Below are 22,396 nucleotides of genomic sequence, written 5' to 3'. Positions count from 1 at the left end.
GAATTAATTTTGCAGTGTCTAGTGATACTAAAGGAAAGGTGTTCACTGAGTGGCAGCTAGTGTTAAAATTAGCTTTACTAGCTAGTAGGCTATTTTAAAGTAAAAATTTCAATTCTGAAATGTTTAAATTTGAGAAGATTTGTACCTGTGGGCTGTTACCACAAGAACTGGAGATTCAGGTGTAGAGATAAATTCTCTTCTCTGGTGTTCTCTGCTGCTGTGGTTGAAGGGGGATCACTGAGGAGATTACTTGCTGGGCTTTTGTCATCCCCTGGCTCAGCATATTTTGGGAGAACATCTTGTCCTGTTGCTGTGAGCATGCCAGGAGGGGGTGAGGAGGTACCTGCTATCACAGAGAGGTGGGGAAGGGACCCAGGACTTTGCATCTTCACTTTTATTCCTCATCAACCCAGCTCAGGTAGGATGCTGCAGAATGAGAGCAGCAGTCAGACGTGGGTGATGAGAGTGTGAAAGCCTGGGAAAGCAGCTATGCTGGCAAAATAATGGTTAGACTTGTTGATCTTAAAAAGAAGTTGAAGAAGAGGTGGCAATTTGAAAGCACAGAATCTAATGAATGAATTGTTTAGAGAAGTTGTCTGGGAGTTGTTTTCTCTGTCTTTGCAAGGCAACAACAAAGATGTTCAATGGAGCTGAAAGGTGGCAAATTAAAGCTTGATAAAAGAAAATGCATTTTCAAGCAGTGAAAAAATTAATAGGATTAATTTCCACCAGATAACTGGTAAAGTCAGGAGTTTCTCAGTGTTCAAAAAGACTGGATATTTTATGATCAATGAAAGTATCCAGAGGAGTTGTCAATGAGAGGCTGTTTCTCAAATGTTTGCATTAGATGCCATTTTTCTGGAGTTGGGAAGCCCAAGGTGAAGGTGCAACTGGAATTTTGGTGAAGTACCCACCTGAAGGGGTCTTTGTAGCTGTTTCTTAAACATCCAGTTTTGTTCTTCCCCATGGCAGGGTCTCAGGAGGAGCAGGATCCCAGGCACAGAGGGGTGGGTTTGGGCTCCTCTGCCAGCCTGCCCTGGGGTTTGTCTGGGATTCCAGAGCCAGCACATGGCAACCTCTGGTCAGAAGCTGCAGTCTGAGCACTGAGGGGGCACATTTTCCTTTTCAAAAGCAGAAAACTCTTTCAGAAGTGCAGGTCACAAGGTTAAATATCAGCTTCATGGTGCTCACTTGCTGCCTGAGAGCAAACTCTGAAGGTGACTCCTGGTTAAGCTAATGAGGAATGAGGCACATTCTGTGGGTGTTGTGGGTGAGAGAATAAACTGATCCTGAAAACAGCCAAGGAGGTGTTGTGTGGTGCAGCTTCTATCTTGTATAAAACAGAGGTGTTAAAATGATCTTTCATATTTTCAAAGGGTACAAGTTAAAGCATGTAACCCTCATCACATAGGTAATGTGAAACATATATGATGAAAAATTAGTATTTTGACCTCATGCAGGGAAAGCATAGAATTTTAGTTTTAAGTAAAAGCTTATCATTGCTTTTCTCTGGGTAAATCACTGTGTGTGATTAAATAATCTGGCCCAGTCTTATTGTTGGGAGCATGGTTTGGGTGTAACCAACTCTTTATGGTTTTTATTATTTCAAGAAGAATATATTTGGGTATTCTTTTGCTTTATAGGTGGTTTATGTAGTATGGAAGGTGCACCCTGGGCCAGATTTCAGTCTCGGTTCCCTGGTGTCCTCTCTGAAGGAGGAACTGCTGGGCTGCAAGGGCCAAGAGCTGTGTCCCCTCTGCCTTGAGAATCCTTTATAATAATGCAGATGTGCTATGGATGACCTGGGAGATAACTTGATGTATAATTTGTGAAACTCTTATTGGAATCACTGATCTTTTATACCCTGGAGGCAATAGAAGGAATGTTTTATGAATTAAGTAAAATATGGGAAATTATTAATATCTTCTAATAAAGCAGTCAGGTGATGTACATTCTGAAGCATCACCTACAATCCCTTTTTCTTTGCCTTCTTCAGAAAGCCACAGCTGACATATTGCTGGAGTTGTTGACACATCATGAAGGGATCAAGGAATTACTTTTGAGTTCAATGGCATGTGCTGTGTTGGATTGGATGAACTCATGTCTGATATATTTTTTTTTTGTCCCCTCAAAATATGATGTGAGAGCTTTGCCCTCCTGCTTTAGTTCTGTCCTAGCCTGAATGCCCAGGAGCAGAGTTCAGGTCATGGGGCCCTTCCTCCTCCTTCATTCTTGCTGAGATAACAGCACTGGCTTTGAGCACAGTTCAGTTTGCTTTTCTCCCAAGTTAATGATATTTAAGTGGTTAAAACTGCAGGAAACTGCCTGTTAAGAGCTTTAGAGGCCAATTTCTGGGTTACTTAGTAGCAGGAGAAAAAAGAATCTGAGTGTAAGGAATGAACATAGGGGTGAATTTTTATACATTAGCAGCATAAAAATCTCATGTGCCATCACAAAAACTTTCTTTTTTAATCTTATTTTTAGTTCTTATTTTTTTTTAATAGGTAGCAGTTTTGTAATGCCAGTGGGGATGGATCCATTCCCTGGTCAGCTGTATGCTTTCCCTCTGACAGTGGTGGTAATCTAGTGGCTAGATTGAAGAAGGTATGTTGAGGGTTTTTGGGGTGGTTTTGTTTGTTTTTTTAAAGAAATTCCTGTTTTTGATGTGAAGCATGCACAGGGTGTCAGATAGGGAGTGACCCTGTGCTGAGGCAGGTGAATAAGGCAGCTTCACACACAAGATTGCCACTGCCTGAGCAGTGGGACTGTGAGAAATGATAGGAAAAAGAGGGTTTTTTTGGAATGAAGAGATGCCAAACACTGAGACAGAAAAGCAGGCTCACTCTGGAGATAGGCAGCAATGAGTGTTCCAGTAGAGGGGAGCTAAACTAAGAAAAAAAAACATGCAATTATTTCACAGCAGCAGGAGGCTAAGAAACATAACTAAACATGTTAAACTCACTGTGAAGCAAGAGGACCCCAGGGGTATTTTAGTCAGATGATATTTAATTTGCTGCAGTGTCAGTTGTATGATTGCTTGTCAGCTGGCATATGGATGTGCTACAAGCAAAATGGGTCTTTCAGAGACCATGCACAATTTTCCAGAAGATAGTAAAGCAGGAGATTTATCAGAGACGGATTAAAAGAGTTACAGTGGATTTATTTGCTCTGGTGCATTGCCAGGATATGAGGCAAGCTGAGCTCTCTGCAGAGAAGTGTTGGAGGAGAGGGACCAGCAGAAAGGGAGGACTATAAATCAGGAGGAAAACCTGTGGAGTACAAGAGCATGTGAGATACACACAGGTATTTGTAGGAGTACTTTTAAAGCTGCCAGCTGAATGTTGGCCAAGAAGAGCAATTGGATTGTAGAATTTCTCCAGAATTTAAGAATGGGTGGTTGAGAACTGGGAGGGTCTCTGACTGCCTTGTTCTGGCACCCAAGATGAGTCTTTGATCATCTCTGTCATGCTCTCTGCCCTGTTCCCACCAGTTTCGCCAAGCTGTTGCTTTCTCCAGACTTCCAGCCTCAGGAGGAAAGTTGCTTTTCACCCTGAATGATAACCTGACTTTCTTGGCAAGTAAATGGCTCTAAGAGTGTTAGAAAACAGATGGAAACCACCCCTTGCAGAGAGATGATGGGACATACAGGGGATCCCTGGTTTGCTGTGTGCCCGTGGTTGTGTGCATCTGCTTTTCTGACCTCTCCTCACCTGTTCTGTTAGGCATGGATGGAGGTTCTTGGACTTCAAAAGAAAGAATATTTTATTTTTCTTGGAGAAGCCTTAGTTGTAGGGCACAGCACATCTGAAAGTCTTCTTTAGAAGTTAAATTCATCTTTAGATTCCTGCAATAGCTTTATATTGGCTTGAGGGGCCAAAAACACAAGCAGAGTGTTGTGTTGGCTGTAGACAGTTACATTCAAGAATTAAGGATACTTTAAAAAATGTTTCCTAATGGTCATGTCAGTGCAAGGATAGTGAAATCTGCTGGATGTTTTTATTTTTATGATGTTAACGGGTTTTTTTTTTTTGTAAATGGTGCTTTAATTGAGGTCTTGAGTAGAAAGTCAATGGTGTGTGTATACATATGTGTCTGCAGTCAGTTCTGATTTGCAAAGTAATGTGAAAATAGGTCATCCACAGAAAGAAGTGTTGGGAAATGGCTGCAGATCAGAAGGAAGCTATTTGTACGTTTGGGAGTAGAAAATTTTGGCTTAAAGATGACTTGTACAGAAGATGAGAGTGGTAAGAGGAAGGGGAGCTGTTTGCCTTCTGGTCCTCATAGATGCTGCTGAAGGCAAGGAGGGGTTGAGAAGTTTCTGATAATTTAGCTTTTGCTGCTTTTGTTCTGGGAAGAGTCCATTAGCTCCTGTGCTAATTAGCAGTGCTCCAAGAGGGACGTGGCTCCCATAAGAGCAAAGTCTGTCCCAATGTGTCTTTAGGCCCAGCTGCCCCTGCAGGGCTGGTGCTCCCTGGGCCTTGCTGTTGCTTGGTTGTTGCTTTTCCCCCTACACTTTCCATAAGGCAACAGGATTTGAACTTAGCTTTACTTCCAAAGTAAGGCTTAACAGCCCTCAGAGCGGGGCAGAACCTGTTAATTGTCAGCATCCCTGTTCCCATTCCCTGGGTAATGCTTTATTTAGGGTTAATGGTTTTTTTTTTTAGGGTACAGAGCATCTCCTGTATCCTGCTGATCCTGGAGAGGGCTGCACTTGTTTCCCATCAGGAAGGCACAAACAGGCAGCCCTGGGAAGGGGCAGATCCCCACTGATGCTGCAGCCTGCTCATGGTGCCTGTTGGCTCTGCTGCCACACAGCACTCAGGGCTCTGTGCTTTGTTTCCATGAGTTTCATCACCCTGATGCACAAACTCATTCCTCTGAATTACAGAGATGTTGTTGAATTGTAATTCTCTCCTTTGATAAACACATCACTGCAGTTAAGATTTATCACATTTATTATTTGCCTTTATTCAGTAGACAATTTACCTGTCAAAGAAGGAAATTAGACTGTTTTCATATTAGTCATATTAAGGCTCAGATGATTGTTTGTTGTCCTTAATTCTTCTCTAGCTGCTTGCAATTTGATTGTTAATGTTTTTTTCAAGTATTTTATGAGATACCAAAATATTGAAGTGATTTATAATTGCCAGAATCTGTATCCTCTTACAAATCTTTCTCTTAAAAGGTTGGGTCTGTCTGTCCTGTTTTCAGTTGCTGTCTTAACATTTGTGAGTTCTTCAAAGGTAGTTGCTAATGATTAATGTTATAAGGTAACCTAAGAATATATTCTGTCAGTAGGTTCTGACACAGTCTAATTTATTTAAGTATTCTTCAGTTATTTCTAACCATATTTTGCTTTATATTCCTGCACCTCTTACTGATTTTACTGATGTTAAACATCTGGTCAAGCCCCACTTGCCATCTCCCTTCTTCTGTATATTAAAGCCAAAAAGCCCAGACCTGTTACTCAGTCATCTCTCTCTTTTATTTGTATTTTTTTAGGAGAAATAGTTAGCTAAATTATACCTGATTGTAAATAGCATCTGTTTGATGTTGAAGCTCCATATCTTTCCTCAGTCTTGATATTTTCCCTTATTACAATTAATTTGGATTTAAGAGTCTGAAGATGAAGAGGAGGGGGAAGAAATCTTGCCACTGATTTCTGATAATGAAGCAGCCTGTTAACATTCCCCAAAAATTATCATTAATTAAACAAAAAAGCTGATGTAATACTTGGGAATATTTCTGTACCATCAAAAAAACCCAAGTGGGAAAGGGAAATATTCTACAAAATATCATTTTGATTCCACTGTACAGAGCCTGTCTCCTCTGCCAGGCTCTAACCTGTGCACAAGTGAGAGAGCAAGGGAGCTGTGCCATTGGGTTGTGGATTAATAGTCAGAGTTCACTCCTGTGGAAATAAAGCAGATTTTACTGTGACTAGAATGTGTCATTAAAAAGCCATTATTGGAACTGACCAGCACAATTCCTGCTCTCTCATTGCTAATGACAAAGCAATCTGTTCTTTAAAAAACAGCAACCCTGTATTTTCTTGCAGAGAATGGTACAGGAGACCCACCAGAATAGAAGCGGGGTGAAGAGAGGCAGTTGAAAGATTTATTGATCAATAAACCAGACAATTACATCTTGTTTATAAAAGGAAAAAAATAAAAAAGCCACCTCAAACCTCAGGCCTGCGAGCAACCCTGAGACTCTAATAATGATAACTCTGGCATCCAGCTTGAGACTATAAAAGTCAATAGGAAGATATAGGATTTCAATAAAATTATGACACTGGATAAACTTTACCCCAGGAACACATTTTCCCTGGGTGTGTGACTGACTTCAGCTAGATTTGTAACTTTAATTTCTTTCTTATTGATTTTTCTTTTCTTCAACTAATTAGAAAGTCTGGTGAATGGGGTGTGTGTGTGTGAAGAGGGGCTAAGGAGCAGCAGCAGAGGAAGGGCCTGAACTTATATGTACGTATATAGGGTCAGACACCTTTTTATGGTTTTTTGGCTATGTTTTACTCTTCAGTTACTTCCCACACCCAGGCAGGAGTGGCTCTGATGCTCCTCAGAGTGCAGGAGTCTGTGGGCTGCCCTTGTGCAGTGCTGCAGTGACTTTGGGGTGATGGTTTTGCAGTGATGATGATGATGGTGCTTGTGTGAACCCTTCTTAGTTCTTTCCCTAAAATTAACCCAAAAGTCCTGGAGAACTCCACTTGTGTTCCTGCTGTTTTTAAACCACTCTGGGGTGTGAGTGCTGCAGAAAGGGACTTTCTCTGAGCTTCAAGCTACTTGTCAGCCAGGTCAAATTTTGGTTTTACACAGAGGGAGCAGAGGAGCTGCTGGGAGGACTGGGGAGAAGCTTCATCTTAGGGGTGGCATTTTGCAGAGGTGCCATCCTGTTCTTTCCCATAGCACATTTTCAAGGGATTAGCTATAGTTTCTGGTTTAAATTATAAAATGTGTTTTCTTCTTAGTTACTTATGCAATAGTGGGAGGAATATTTATTTGATGAATGGGCTGGTGCTGGGAGAAGGAAGGGAAACTGTTCAACCTTTGAAAAAAATCACTATCCTTCCTCTTTTTCAAACTTACATCTCCTCAAACACAGCTGCAAGCTGCAGCACCAGGGTTTGCTGTAGGGCATTAATTTCCTAGGTTTGTAATGAACATCAAAATTATTATTCTGCATTTAGGGCATGTTCAGAATGAGCTACATTTCTGTTCAAGTGTTAATTTAAAACTAGTTAAGGTAAAGATCACCTGGAATTGTGCCAGGGTAGGGCCATGGTGAGTTAGCAGAGATTTACCCTGTGCTGGATAAATTTTGGAAATTCCCAGAGGAACTGCTTTTTAGTAATTCTGATGAATACTCCCCAGATAGGAAGCAGCAAAGCAGCTGTATTAGAATAAGGTTAGAAAGGGCATCTGAAAGTGCCTGGGGAGAATTTTGATGGGTCATGAAGAATGAGGAAATACTGCAGCAATTACTAAATTAGGATTACATTTTAGAGAATCTCTTTAGACAGCAAACTTCTCAACAAGAACTTCTGTTTCATGCCAAACTAACAAGATCTTTAGGAGGGAGGGAAAAGCTTTTAGTAAGTGCTCTTGATGGGGAGAAATTTAAAAAATGGAGCTGGGGACCACTTGGAAGCTGAGAATTGATTTCACTAACAGTATTCATATTTAGAAATAATTAAAGAGGATAAGTAAACTCCAGGATCAAGTGTTTATTTGTGTATTTGTGCCACCCTTTAGTTCAGCTTTTCAGAACTTTTTTTTTTTATTATTTTCCAATATAGTTTCTGCTGTGTTTACATGTGTAATTTTTTTCTTGATAAGTTTACTCTTTGTTTTAGAGAGGTGCTTTGAAGGGCAAGGGCTGTGGTTGATTTTAGGGGAAAGACAGCCTGTGGGGTTGGTCGTGCTCCCATGCAGTTTTCCCATGCTCATATGAAAGCTGGAGTTTGTCCTCCTTGTAGCTGGACAGCCCAGGGAGGTGCTGGGGTCTTGATGGGGATGATCCAAATGAGCTCAAATTCAGCATTAATTGAAAGCCAAATGTGATGGAGTGCCGGGGGTCCTGTTTGCTTTTGAAAGAAAACACCAAGGATTTTGGGACTGCCCCTGCTGCATTGGAGAGAACAGCATTGGTAAGTTATCACACAGATGAAAGATGCTTAGGAGAAAATTAGGACAGCAGAGCAGCTCGGAGTGCAGAGAAGAGAGAGGATGCTGTAATTGCAAATCTAATTGCAACAACATGCAAAGCTCAAACCAATACCTTCACTAAGTGCTGTCATTATGTTCTCTTCTGTGCTCTAGAAGGTGATTTGGCTGTAAGCAGGGAATGGAATTCATCTCCCAAGCAAAAGCAGTTTGCCTTATGGAGAATGCACTGGGCAGACTGGGTGATGTCTGTGGGTACTGGAGGGGGAAGAGGAGGATGGAGAGATCCTGTCCTGCTGCCTCTCTGCTTAACGAGTTCATTACAAGGCAGGTGTGTCTGCATTTGGGTTTTCTTCTTTTTCAGTTAGGTGGAAGTATTTCCTTTCACGTGTACTGTTTGATGAACAATTCTAAACTATGGCAAAACTGTTGCCCTGGAAAAATATTTCTCTTCAGTCAAATCTGGGCTAGGAGCTGGTAATAGCTGCTGGTACTATTTATGTTAAAACCTGTTTTTCTTTATAATTTTGTTAACTCTGTTCCTGTAGCCCCAGGCTGTCCTTTAGTCTTGGGGTGTTTTTACCTGCTGACCTTTCAGTCCGTGACGTGCTCTGAACACACGGTACCTCTGGCAGTGCCCCCAGTGTTGTCACACCTTGAATTTGGATGTTCCTTCCCTTCCCACATGGACACTTGCTGTCCACATTCAGTCTCTGACCTTTAGATTTGGAAGGAGGAGATAACCTTTGTATCCAGGCCGAGCTGGGTGGTTAGGGGTCACCTTCACTCTCTGAAATACAGCCTTTTGCATTTAGGGGTGTTTTCCTGCCCCAATAATTCCTGATTTGCCCAAGTTGAATTTTTTTGGTGCAGCTGAGCTGGGTTTATGAAGTGCTGCACTGGCCTGGGCTGGATGTGAGCAGCACAGCTGTCCAGCCCAGTGACCCTCTGATACCGCTTTGTCTGTGATGGCAGAATTCCCAGCAAGGAGCTGGTTTGTCCAGTCTGTGTGTGTGTAGCAGGGGAGGTATCAAACTTCAGCAGTGAAAGGGGGACAGCTCTGCTCAGCTTTCCTCAGAGTTTTGTCTCTTTGGGTTTATGCCAAGGGCCTGTGCTGCTTTGACCCTGTTCTGCAGCCTCATAAGCATCAAGGTTCTTCCACACAGTCAAAAGATGAAACTCTTCATCCAGCTGGTAATCCCTGTGGGCACACTGCAGCGTGACCAGCCACCTCTTTAAACATACCTGGCTTCTTCAAATTTTCCTTTTGTCCTCATTCTTCTTCACCAGTGCCTTGGAGGGAGGCATTAGGTGCTTCTGAAGCTGGGAATGCATTAGGAATATTTCAGCCAGCAGCTCACACAAAACGTTACACATTTAGCTCTGAGCCCAAGCCTTATAGTTGGGGAGCTGCTGTCAGGGAGGGGAGAAGGATCCTTCTGTTTGTCTTTCCCTGCAAATGCCTGGTTATAATTGCCAGTAGATAGAGAAGTGAGCCAAACACTGTCTGCCAGACATTAACCTCTGAAAAAATGTTTGTTACAAGCACCGAGTGTTGCAGCATCTAACAAGTGATAAGTCACATACCATTTTGAGGATATTTGCTCTCAGCCACTTTGTTCGATGTCAAATTTGTTTCATTTCTGTTGTGACAATTCTGTTCTTTCTTTGCTGCGGCTCTGGCAGGAAAAATGTCAAGTACAACACTAAATATTTTGCTAAGGAAACCCATTCAACCATGTTGAATTAGAAGAGTGTCTCCAGGAAGAAGGCTCTGTTTTCAGTTGCCATCTGCTTGTTAGAGTGTCTGCATGTTGCTCTCCTGCAAAGGATGTGAGGTTTAATAGACACAAGACAGTCTAATCTTTGTTTTCACAGCAGCAACATTTATTTTATTAGAACTGTGTGTTCTACACACATGCGCTGTATATGCATGTGTGTACATACATGCACCTGTATGCAAACTATGAGATAAGAAATGCTGACTTAGAAATGCCATGGAATAGGACAGATATTATTGAGAAAAAATGGAGCTAGAAAAAAGTTTCAAAGGATAGCCTTGCAAATAAGAGTAGATACTTTGGAGAAATAGAAGTATGAAAGATGCATTGCAGTAGGACTGACAAGGGGTAGTTTTAGATGATTTGCTTTAAGGCATCTACAGCATGGTGTGGCAAAAAGCTGATGGGCCAAGAAACACTTAGTGTTTTGTAATTAAGAAATCATTGGCTTCTGATTGTGATGGTGTGAATTATAACATCTCTATTGTCTCACTCTTCTCATGAGACTGAAAATGGAATAAAAGTTTTTAAATACACCTCTCAGTTGCCCCATCCCTGGGTCAGAAAAGGCTATTGTCTGACAATCCCTGAGTGTGTTGCTGCTGTTCCTGGCAAGGTGTGTGTTCTGAGCCTTCATCCCTGAGTGTGTTGCTGCTGTTCCTGGCAAGGTGTGTGTTCTGAGCCTTCATCCCTGAGCGTGTTGCTGCTGTTCCTGACAGGGTGTGTGTTCTGAGCCTTCATCCCTGAGTGTTGCTGCTGTTCCTCACAGGGTGTGTGTTCTGAGCCTTCATCCCTGAGCGTGTTGCTGCTGTTCCTGGCAGGGTGTGTGTTCTGAGCCTTCATCCCTGAGTGTGTTGCTGCTGTTCCTGGCAGGGTGTGTGTTCTGAGCCTTCCTCCCTGGGTGCTGTTGCTGCTGTTCCTGGCAGGGTGTGTGTTCTGAGCCTTCATCCCTGAGTGTGTTGCTGCTGTTCCTGGCAGGGTGTGTGTTCTGAGCCTTCATCCCTGGGTGTGTTGCTGCTGTTCCTGGCAGGGTGTGTGTTCTGAGCCTTCATCCCTGGGTGTGTTGCTGCTGTTCCTGGCAGGGTGTGTGTTCTGAGCCTTCATCCCTGGGTGTGTTGTTGCTGTTCCCGCAGGAGCGCGACGGGATGCGGGCGATCCTGGAGTCGTACGACAGCGAGCTGACCCCGGCCGAGCACTCGCCGCAGCTGAGCCGCCGCATGCGCGAGGCCGAGGACATGGTGCAGAAGCTGCACGCTCACAACACCGAGCTGGAGGTAAAAAGCAGCGTCCTGCTCCAACCCCAGGGCTGGAGGAACTGAGATCTCTAAGATTGAGTTGCCTGGTGATGGGATCTGCTCTTGCCCGAAATTCCAGGATCAATAAGAGTCACAAGTTATTGCTCTGCAGCTGAGGCTGGCAGAAGCCAAGAATAATCATTTTTGGGTGTGCTGAGTGTGTTGTGCTGCTGCTGGAGGGGCAACCACTCCCTGTGGTGAAAGGGTTGTGAAGGGTTGGCAGGTGTGGGTTCTCTTCTCTGTGGTGTAGTTGAAGAGATTCACTCACGTGTAATCAAGGCTATGCTGTACACAATGTCAGCAACTTGTGTTTACAACAGCTTTACTTAAAGGTTGAAGAAGTAAAGTGTGTGTCTGCTGCAAATTCTTCCGTTCTTGGCAAAAACCCTGGAATACTGGTCACTATTAAGTGCTTTTTACTAGGTTTTCTCTAAAAAGAAAACATTCTGTCCAAATATAGAAGTATTTCTGAAAGGAATTCTTATGTTCTCCTTAGTTTTCTTTTTGAAAATTTGGAATCTGAAATGTGACTGTGGTGAGCTAAAGTTAACCTGCATTGGCCAAATTGTTCCACTCTTCTGTTGTGCTTAGTGGAATGGGCTTTGTGGTTATGAGTTAAAATATTTGGAATGTATCTGTGCTCTTAAAGCTTGGCAGTTTTATTACATCAGGCTTTGCAATAATCATAAGTATGTGAGTTTTTCTTCATGTTTAATTCCATCATCATGTAGATTTAGGTGCTATAACTCAAATGGAATAGAATGGTAGAAATTGCTCCTTGGGTTCATGCTCAAGCCACAGAGTGGCACAGAGAACTGTCTCACTCTGCACAAAACTCTGTTGTTTTTGGCATTGTTAAAAATGCTCTTTCCTTGTGTTGGGAGAGGGGGACTTATTTGAGGCAGTACTGGCTGCAGTGATCTTTAAATCCTGAGGAGAGCACAACGTGGTGTAGATCAGTGTCCTGGTATAGATCCATTTCATTGCTGTTTCTCTGACAACGAATTCTGCAAAGTTTTGGGCAAACTGATAGAGAAGTTAGCTGATAACACAAGATAAAATGGAAATTTGCCTGAATTCATCTGCCTCAGAATGTTTCTCTATTTTCACTTTTGCACACTATTGCTTCCCAGCAGACAGAGCAAGATTCAATGATGCTGACATAAAGGGATAGCTGGCTATTTTATCCTGCTTCCTTAGTTCTTCCCAACAGTGGCTCCAGGTTGTTGCAGGGTGATTTTCTGAATTGTTTCCTTGAATGTGTCAGGTGTGCTGTGTTGTCTTCAGGCAACAGAAAAATTATCTTTTCTTCTTCAGATGACAGCATGGAATAGGGTGAGAACCATTTGGTTCTACCCCTTTAATTATTTGTAGGGAACAAATTCTAAGTTTATTTTCATGGATATGGATTGAGGGGGACATGGAAAATTTCACAAAGGAGGTGTATTCTCTGGAGTTTCGTTGTGTGTGATGTCAACTTCTAAGACTTTGCTAGGAACAGGATTCAAAGACCTGATATTTTCCTCCCAAAGTACATTTTTACACTTCAGCTTGATTGTGTTTACCTTTCTGACTGCAGTGTTGGCTGCTGAATCCCATCTGTTTGGAAATTTTGGGGGAAAGTGTTTTGTTCCAGTAAAAATTGGAAAACTGGGAAGGGAAATTGAGGTACCGGCAGGACCCCTGGTGCTTTATCATCAGGAGCAGCAGCTGCAATCAGCTGCCAGTAGATCAAAGCTGCTGAGATGGTCGATGGCAGCTATTAATAACTCCTGACTTGATGCTCTGCTGAGCCTCTCCATGAGGTTTGGAAATGTTGACACCTGCATGACTCAGCTCACAAACAGAGGAGACTGCTGGGATGAGGCACCTTGGAGCCTTAGGTGTTTGAGATGTGGGAGCCTCTCTAGGGAAAAGGGAACTTGAGCATGTTTAAATCAGTGTGGCAAAAGGGTTGGAGCATCCTGGGAGCCTCTGGTGTGGATGGGCTGGGGAGGAGCACAGGAGAAGCAGGAGTGCTCACCTGGGAGCATCCAGCAAAGCAGCCAGTGCACAGCTGCTCCAGACAGGTCCTGGAGGGGGCTGCAGAGAGGGACAGCGATGGATTTGAGCTGAAAAGGCCTGGCTTGACAGTTGTTGGAAGACTGGTGTGGTTGAAGTGTGGAAAACAAGCAGGATCACCAGTTAGCAGGGGATGTGCTGCTGTGGGTACCCACAGAGGGACACAGTCCCTGTGTGCTCCATCTCTGCTGGGGAGGCTCCAGGTATGGCTGTGGTCCAGGGGCTTCTGGAGTTTAACAAAGCCCTAGAAGACTCTGAGGGAAATGCATCCTCCTCCATTACATTTTGTGTGTTCTGCCCTTGAGCTTTGTTCATAAATCTTAACATTTGCACTATGAACCATGACTTTTTATCACAGTGTTTTCCCCTTTTCTCTTTTTTAAATTTTTGCTGCAGAGTACTTAAATGAACAAAATCTTTCTACATTCCCTAGAAGAGAACCCCTTAATAGTTTCTTTTTTCTTGTTTATTCTGTCTGCCTAAATCTGTTACCAGAAATGCCACTTCTGACAAAACAGAGGAGGAAAAAGGAATGTTCTTAACAGGGTTTTATCCTTATTCTGGAAAGGGAGATTTCCCCATCCATTTCAGCAGCAGTCAGGGAGCTGTGGTGAAGATGGAGTGATAGAGATAATAAAGTTAGAGAGAAGAGGAAGCTGTGAGGGACTGGGAAGATTTTGGGCTGAGGCAACACCTTTTAACTCGTAAAGGAGATGAGGTCTCTGGTAGGCCCTTTGCTGGGAAGCTGCTAAAAAGAGCAGAGGGAATGGGAGAGGAGTGTGCAAGCTCTGGAGGGGGCTGTGTGTGAGGGTTGTGTCTGCTGGGAGGATGGAGCCAGGGCACACAGGGAGCTGGGCAGAGGAGCTGCTGGGAGCACTGCACTGCCTGCACCAGACATCACCTGGATCACAGGCACCTTCCAGAAACTGGGATCCAGCAGGAGGCTTTGATCCCAGATCATTTCAGAGGTGCTGTTGCAGAAGAACCACTCCTGTCAGAGCCTGATGGGGCAGAGGACTGAAAGGCAAAGAAAGGCTGATGGAGAACTTTTAAAATCCACTTCACTGATGCTGGATGATTAAAGCTGGATCTGTAATGCATGGACAATGCAAACACATGGACACAACATGCAGTTGCTTTCTCTTCCCCAGAGCTGCCCCCAGCCCAACCCCCTCCTCCACAGGGCTGATGTGGCTGGAGGGGTTCAAGGAATCATTTTACAGAGTGTTGAATGTACAGCACAGAGAGATATAAAGAAAAATGTCATCTGAAATGGTGGCTGGAAAAGCAAGCAGGCTGTGTCAGCCCATTTCACGTGGTTAATGAAGTGTCACTCACCATCTTTATAAAAGTGTGTTTTGGAACTGGAGAGGGAATGAGTTTGTCCCTGGCCAGCCTGTTATAAATACCTTAACAGAAATGTAACTCAATTTCTATGGCAGAGTGTATTTTTGTTTTGATACTGGTTATATTAATAGTTTTCTTGCCAATCTTAGTTTACTTTTACCACCTTAGCTCTCATTACTTTTAATTTCTAGCTAAATATGACAAAATAAAAAGCTTCTGTGCATGCAACAGCCCCTGTGAAGAGGCTTTGATGTGGAGTTTAGTGTTTGAAAAGTTAAATCCAGCTGCACAAAAGGGAGATAATCATAAATATAACTTCATTAATAGTGATTTTATTACAACACTCCTGGCTTCATACGAAACTTTAATGAAGAGAGATTTGCAAGGAAGACTCATGCTGACACCTTCAGTGGTCTCCAGCATCTTTTACACTGAGAGATTTCCCCTGTCTGTGAGCACCATATGCACTCTAATCAGTTAATTGTGAGTCTGACAGTTTCAGCACATGAAATGCCATATGTTCTCTGGTTTTCTTCCATCACCGGCATTACTGGTGACCTCAAAACTCGTTGACCAAATATTGTCACATTATCTGCCCCTGATAACTGCAGTGCATCTGCTGATGGTGAAAACCTGGACTTTGCTGATTTTGTGGTGTTCAGTCATCAATCTGCTCCTTTCCAAGGGGGTTTACTCAGCAGCCACCCCAGTACTTAAAGTGCTTAAATTTTACTCTGAATGCAATAAAATGTTAATTTGAGCAGCTAACAGTTCTTCCTTGTCTTTCACCCAGCTTCCCCCATCAGCACTTTTCCACTTTTTTTGCCTTTTTTTTTTTTTTTCTTCCCTTTGATCCACACTTTGTGTTTATCTTGCTCCTTTGCCACATTTCCTCTCCCCCTCAAAGGCAGATTGCTCCTTTACACAGCAGAAGGGGCTTCTGTGGTGATGGGAACTTTGCAGAGACGTTTCCTCCCATCTGTGCAAGGTACCGAGGAGTTTGTTTAATTTTCAGGTTTCTCCTGCCTACTTTCTCTACCTCTCTGCTGCCATCCAACTTTTTTTTTTGCTCAATGACAACTTCTAAGAAGCAGCGAGATGATTACTCTGCTCACTTTGGATGTCCATAAGGAGCAAACTGGAATCACTAGAGCTTTCCTGCCACTCCAGAATGGCATATGTTGCACTTGCCCAGACTCCTGCTGTCACTGCAGCATCTTATCTGTGGATTGTGGGAGAAAACAGGCTCTCTCTAGAGATGGTGCCGAGATGCTCCACGCATCAGCTCCCACTGACTGCTGAAGCAGTCACAGGGCTGAACATCATCTTCTGACAAAGCAAACACCTTGTTGAAATAATACTTTGAATCCAAATGATTTGGTATCTCTTGGCAGACTCAAGCCTTCCCAGGAAGCACTGAGATCCACTGCATTTGTTTTTCTTTGCTAAAGGAGAGCAGGTCAGGCCTGTGTTCTCTGGCAGTCCTGCAGAATGGATTATCTTGGGTTCTCTGTTATTTCACATGTTTCATCTTCTGTCAGACCTGAATGCCCTTATCGAATCAGTGAGTCATTAGTTTCCTCCCCTCCCTTTTACACATGCCAGTGGCTGTGTTTTGGGAAAACACCTGGCAAATAATCATCGTATAAATGAGAAAGTCAAGTCACCAAGAAGTTTAATGATTTGTTAAAGGTGACTGTCCCTGCCCTGTGGAAGGACAGTGACTCTTAAAAGTAATTGATGCTGTATCAGGTCCTGTCTCTGTGTATCTGAGACTTTTTGTTTGGTCAAACTAGATTTTAGAACTCAGTTGCTCCTATTTTTTTGAGGAGATTCCTCATTTTTGATCTATCCTGAATGTCAGTAATTGATCAAGAGAAGCAGCCCGTGGCACTTCCTTACACTGGAGATATTCTGCAAAAACAGCATTGTTTTCACTACAGGGAGATTGTTGCAGCTATTTTTAGTGTGTGGATGCTCTGAGAGTTTAAGAATGGCTTTAAGTCAGCAGTTTCCAGGGACCACAGCTAACTGGAAGCAACCTCCATCATTCTCAGGAATGAGACTGTCCTGTCACCAACTTGCATAGGGTGAATCATTAACTGAGACAACTTCTCCAGCCTGTGAAAAGCTGCCTTGTGGACAAGCCCCCAGAAAAATAACCCCAGCTGCAAACACACCCTCAAGAACACTTCTACCTCTTGGCTGCACATTGAAGTGCAGGGGAAAGAAAAGCATTTTCCAGCTCTGCAGCTCCCATGAGCTTCAAGTGCAGTAAGGACAGGGATAGACAGTTGTCATTGCTGTCCCCTCTTGCTGAAAGTCACACTCGTGGTGCAGATGCAGTCAGTAGCACTCTGCCCCTTGTTCTCTTGCTGGGTCACATCTTGACTCTGTCATGTAAAGGTGTGCAGTAATGATAAATACAACCAATCACCTGAGTTAGCAGTGCAGGGAGTTCAGGGTGGACTCAGGCTGGCTGAGTGCTTCAAGCCTGCAGGAAGCACAGCCAGCCTGGGTGAGACTGTGCTGAAATCATCGTCCTGCTGTCCAGGTTTGATGCTCGGAGGATGTGGGAATGTTCCTGTGCTCAGGCATTAAGTACTCGGACAGATTGATAGGTGCCAGCAACAGAAAGATCTTCCCTTCTTCCCAGCAATGCTCCACTTAAAACGCTCTTGGTATGAACAAATCATCCCATGGCCTCTTCTGGTGATGTTGTGAATAACCAAGCACAAAAGAGGCTTGACCTAAGGAATTTGGATTAGCATCAGATGTCCCTGGCTGTAGGAAACATAAGAAACAGATGAACTGTTTCTAAATTCCTACAGAAGATTTTAAATTGGCTTCCTTCTTGCTGGTGTATTGGAAAGAGCCGATAACTGAGGTGCAGTTATGAGTCACATTTACCACAATAGAACAGGAGAGAGCATTTCATGTGATGCTGAGAGCTTTCAAATGCTTTACACTGGAGAGCCTGCATGCCTGTGCTGAGAGATACAGGCTCTGCAATTAGATGTCTTTAGGTGGAGGAGGAAGCAGGAATACATTTGAAGTGGGAGCAGTGGCCCCATCCACAGCAAAGGCATGGCATGAAAGAGCTGCTTCTGTGCACTGGGGTGCAAATCCCCTCCTGCTGCAAGGTGCAGCTGGGGAGCAGGGCCTGAACTGGGGCACAGGCAGAGCAGTGATGGCATGTCTCTTCCCTCTGAGGCAGAAGACAGAAAAAAGGCAAATTAAGTGTCTTTGGGGAATGGATTAGGAATGGATAGCTTCCAGCTTTTCAGAGGGAAGGCTTTGAAAGAGTTTGAAGCATGTTCTTATGTTGGTTTCCACCACTTGCTGCTGCAGGCAGTGTGGAGGGATGAATGGGAGGCATCAGAGAGGTTGCTTCTACAACTTGCACCATTTTCCAGTGTTGCTTTCCACAATTGCAGAATTGTTTGGTTTTCTGCTATGTTAGAGAAACCTTCAACATTAGGACTGCTGCTTTATTAATTTAGAGATTTAACCTCCATGAATCTCTTCCAAGCTGGAAAACGTGGTGATTTGAGATAACACTGGTCTGATCCATGTGCACCGTGCAGCCACAGCCCATGTCACTTGCTGTGCCACACATCTGCTTTGCCTTGGGCAGGAATGGTTAAAGTTTCCTAACAACTTCCAAGGGATATGGTCCCTTTCTGGAATGATCTGATGGGATCTCCTGGGAGGCAGGGGCACATCCTCCAGAACACTTCCAGCCCAGAGTTTCCTGAAGTGGGTGGTATGTGTTTGTGTGGCTCAACCACCAGATAAATATTTTGGTGCCTGGGTCTTTAGGAATGGAAGAATTTGGGAAAATGGGAGACTTGGCCAGGACTGACCAGTTTGTCTCCAAATTAGAAGCTGGGCTTGTTTAGGTTATGTTTCCCAGAGGGGCTCTCAGGCCAGTGCATTTTGTCTCTTGAACTCTCTTGGTGAATCAATCAGGCTCAGGCCAATAATTTCTCCTGTTTGGTAGAAGTGCTACTTAGGCACCTTCTCACATCAATGTAAACTTTAACAGTCCATGGAAACCAAGCAATTCTGGGGAGAAAGGAAATAAGTATCTCCTGGAAAAAAAAAAAAAAAGCTAAGATAACACATTGGGATAATGTTTTACACAGAAATTTTACCTGTTCCCTAGCTTTGAGTTGTATTAATGAGATTAAACAGCTCTTTTCTGGGAGTGTTGAGATGTTCTGAACGTATTGAGATTTGTTGATTTTTATAATCCATTGGATTTGAATTCTGTTTGTAGTGCTTCATTTCAGTATAATTGCATAATCACTGCGTAATTTAAGATTTAAAGTATGTAGTTGTAAATGCTTTCGTGTCATCTTTTAATTCATGATGATGGTGACCTGTAAGAGTGAATTATATTTTTAGTTATTATTTTCTATTTAAAAATCCTGTAAAGATTCCAAGGGTTTCCTGTAGAGCCTCCATGTAGGCTCAGAACAGTTGTGCCCACTGCATTTCTGTGGGGTCCAGCTCCAGAATTTTGTTGAAATCATGTTACCAAATAGTTTTAACAAATAAACAGAAAAATAGCTTTGAGGAAACAACAACACAAGCTTGTTCCCATGATCTTGTGTATCGCAACACTCCCCCTCTTTGCAGTTTGCAAGGATTATAAGATCCACTTTAATGCACTTAATACTTTGGCTATTGTGGCAATTAGAACAACAGTAGATGCTGTCTTGGTTTTCTTTTTGAAGCCCATTGATTCTTTATTTTGGCCTTAATTACAAGTAGTAGAAGAGGTGTTTCTTCAGGGAACTAATTAGTCTTAAAAGCCTGGTTCAGCTAGTGCCTGAGCAGTTTGTTGAATGGAGCCTAAATGCAAGTGCCAATTGCAGCTGTTTTGTTTCAGAACATCCGTAATTGGTCACCCTTAGTACTTCTCCACGTGTGGAATTGTGTTTGCTCATCTGCTCACCCAGCCTGGGCTGGCCAGAGGCTGCAGCACCTCCATTTCCTCAGCCTGGTTTGTGTTAAGGTTGTGAATTTGAGCATGGCACCACTGCCAGTCAAAACCTGAACAGAATTCAAAGGAAGGTGCCTGGGTTTCTCTCTTTATTTTTCTCTTTTTCACTTCACTGTGACCAGCCTACTAATATTTGGGTAAGGCTAGAAGCAAAGTAAGTGAAAAACCCAGCTGATAGCAGTTGTCACCATGCTGTGAATGAAAACTAAGCTGTTGATATAGATCTCCTCTGTCCAGGGGTGGTCCAGGTAAATTGTAAGGAACAATTCTGCTTTCTCAGAGGCTTTGCAATTTATCTATTTGCTTTAATCAGTGTTAATGTCAAATGTGCTTTGATGGTTCTAAAAGCTTTTCAGCAAAACAAACTCAAAGTCGAGAGTTGTGGAGAAAGCCATGATCTCCCTGTAAAGCAAGTTGTAACGTTTGTCTTTTGAATTTTATTTATGCTGTTTAATAAAACAGGCAGTGCTGCAGAGCACACGTGCCATGAATCCAGCTGTGGTGACAGTATCATGGCTATGAAATGCATGGCACATCGATTTGACATATTGATGTGATTTATGTTTTCAATTTGTTTAAACGGCTCTAATGGCTGCAGTTTTGACAGATGTACGCTCAGATTTCAAGTTCTGTTCAAGCCCACATTAAGAACACAACTGATTCCTGGCTTAAGACATTGATTTTTATCTGTTCTGTGTTCCTGTGCCTGTGTTCCACACGTCAGACTCCCAAATGGGAGCTTTTGTGGCATCGACTTTGCTTCTTTTCAGAAAATTGTTGAGATGGTTCATTTTCATTGGAAAGCTGATTCTTGGAAGAGTTGCTAAACCTAAATCTTTTTTATTTTTAAAGTAAATCAGCAAGAAGCTTGAAATATTATATGATATGGTATTAATGGTGTGTAAAAGTCCAATGAGATTCAGAAACCACAAATATCAACAGAGTCATTACTTTGTAGAGGTTATTTTAAGTAGAATATCATGTGTAATGGGAGAGGATTTGAAGCTTCTTCGTATAAACGTTACCACTGTACATTATTTATATACAAAGAAATGATGAGTTTCTGTATCTGTATTAATTATTGAAATATTTCTTGAGAGCCCACAGGCTCTGAATTGTTCATAAAATCTAGGCTGTGCAGTGCAGTTGGGATCTGACCTGATGGTAGAGACCCTAAACCAGTGATGTTTGTGGCAGATATTATTGCTAAGCCAGCCTACCTTTGGCAACTCTATCCTGAGTACTCTCAATTTCATTAACATATGGAGGCAATGTTCTTCACTTTCTGGTTTATTCCCTTTTACAAGAGGTCATTTAATGAGTGTAAACGCAGCCTTAGGATAGGTCAGCCCCCTGATATCTGAAATACTCAGATAAAATATGTGCTTCTTTGACCTCCATGGGTCTAGTTCTACCTTAGCAAAAGCAGGTGTTGGTTTCTGGAGCGTTCTGTGACCTTTTGTGTGAGGGAAGGGGACAGGGACAGCAGGAGATGTCTGCAGTGACAACCCCTGTTCCTCTGGGCAGGAGCACACCAGCAGTGACTAATGTTCACTAGTTCTTTGCCTTGCCCACGGGTGGGTGTGAAGGGGCAGGAGCTGCCCACTTGCAGAGTGCTGAAATGAGACACCCCCTCTTCAGAGAGCCTGAAGGGTGCCTGGCCCCCAGTGCTGCTCCTGCTTGGAGGAGAGGGATGCTGCCCTTCCTGCTCCAAGGGATTGCTCTGTGCTGTGTGCCTAAAGATCATCTGAGTGTACTTAATTGTCTCTCAGCTGCAGCATGGCAGCCTGCAGAGCTGCTGAAAAGAGAGGAGTTGTTGGCATTATGGATGGTATTTATTTAAAGCTGCTCATTGTGCTTGGCAGAGACTGCCTGGAGTGGGGGGGGTGCTGTGATGAATGCAAAACTACCTATGCAGATGGATTTAATTCCTGGGAATGTGTACAGCTGTATAAAATACACGGTGAGTCTCAAATTCTTTTGACATGCATGGTACCAAACACATCCAAGCTTGTTTGAAAGTGTTAGTTAATTATTTTCATGTATTATTATTCCCAAAAGGCACAATGTAAATTCACATGTACACATCTATAAGTGTTCCTAGGTAAGCATGTCTAAAGAGCTCTAGATGAGTGATTTTACACTCTCAAAACAATAATGTCTCAGGCTAATTCTACAGGCGTTTTATTGCTTTGCTGTTTAGGTCCATTTTTGAAGACAGTAGGTGAATGAAACCATCACAGCTGTATAGAGAAATGACATTTCTCTTCCCAGTGCATCATGACCTTCTTGTTTATAAGTGGAGGCATTTCCTTTCAGGATAATAAGCACCTTTTTATTTAGGCCAGGCAGGATCCACAGTCCTTGTGCAATTCCTACAGCCCATTGACACTGTCCACATTACTGCAATTATTGTGGATATTATGTTCTGTTACTTTCCACTTGCTCTTTGGATTATGCTTTTTTCTGGCCAGCAAAGAGGGCTGAGAGAAGCAAAGGTCACACTCAAGTCATCATGAATATCTGGAGGCTGCTGCATGGCACAAACACAACCAGTCCCACAGCAAATGTGCAGTTATCTAGCCTTCTGTGGCCTCTTCCAGCAAGAGTGAGTCACTATTTTGGCATGGAGCTGCCTGGCATTGCCCTGGGGTCAGGCAGTTTTAGGCACAGGTAAATCTGTGGAGCTGTTTATCTGCTAGGTTAAGAAAAAAGAAA

The 22,396-nt window shown here is 43.1% G+C and overlaps 1 protein-coding gene across 4 annotated transcripts in view; it reads left to right on the top strand.

The window, feature by feature from the left end:
* Window positions 1-22,396, top strand: part of MAD1L1 (mitotic arrest deficient 1 like 1) — a 346,899-nt gene that overhangs the window by 131,229 nt on the left and 193,274 nt on the right. For 3 of the 4 annotated variants that reach the window (XM_030284987.4, XM_002195648.6, XM_012577890.5), the window contains one exon: window positions 11,098-11,238. The exons of the other annotated variant lie outside the window; for it this stretch is intronic. In XM_030284987.4, the coding sequence (XP_030140847.4) occupies window positions 11,098-11,238 (141 nt within the window). The remainder of the gene's footprint in view (window positions 1-11,097; window positions 11,239-22,396) is intronic. 4 annotated transcript variants of the gene reach the window in all.

This window comes from Taeniopygia guttata, chromosome 14 (assembly GCF_048771995.1).
Source record: "Taeniopygia guttata chromosome 14, bTaeGut7.mat, whole genome shotgun sequence".
Classification (NCBI taxonomy): Eukaryota; Metazoa; Chordata; class Aves; order Passeriformes; family Estrildidae; genus Taeniopygia; species Taeniopygia guttata.
Note: the sequence above shows the minus strand (reverse complement) of the source record. Positions and strands in the feature narration are given on the sequence as shown.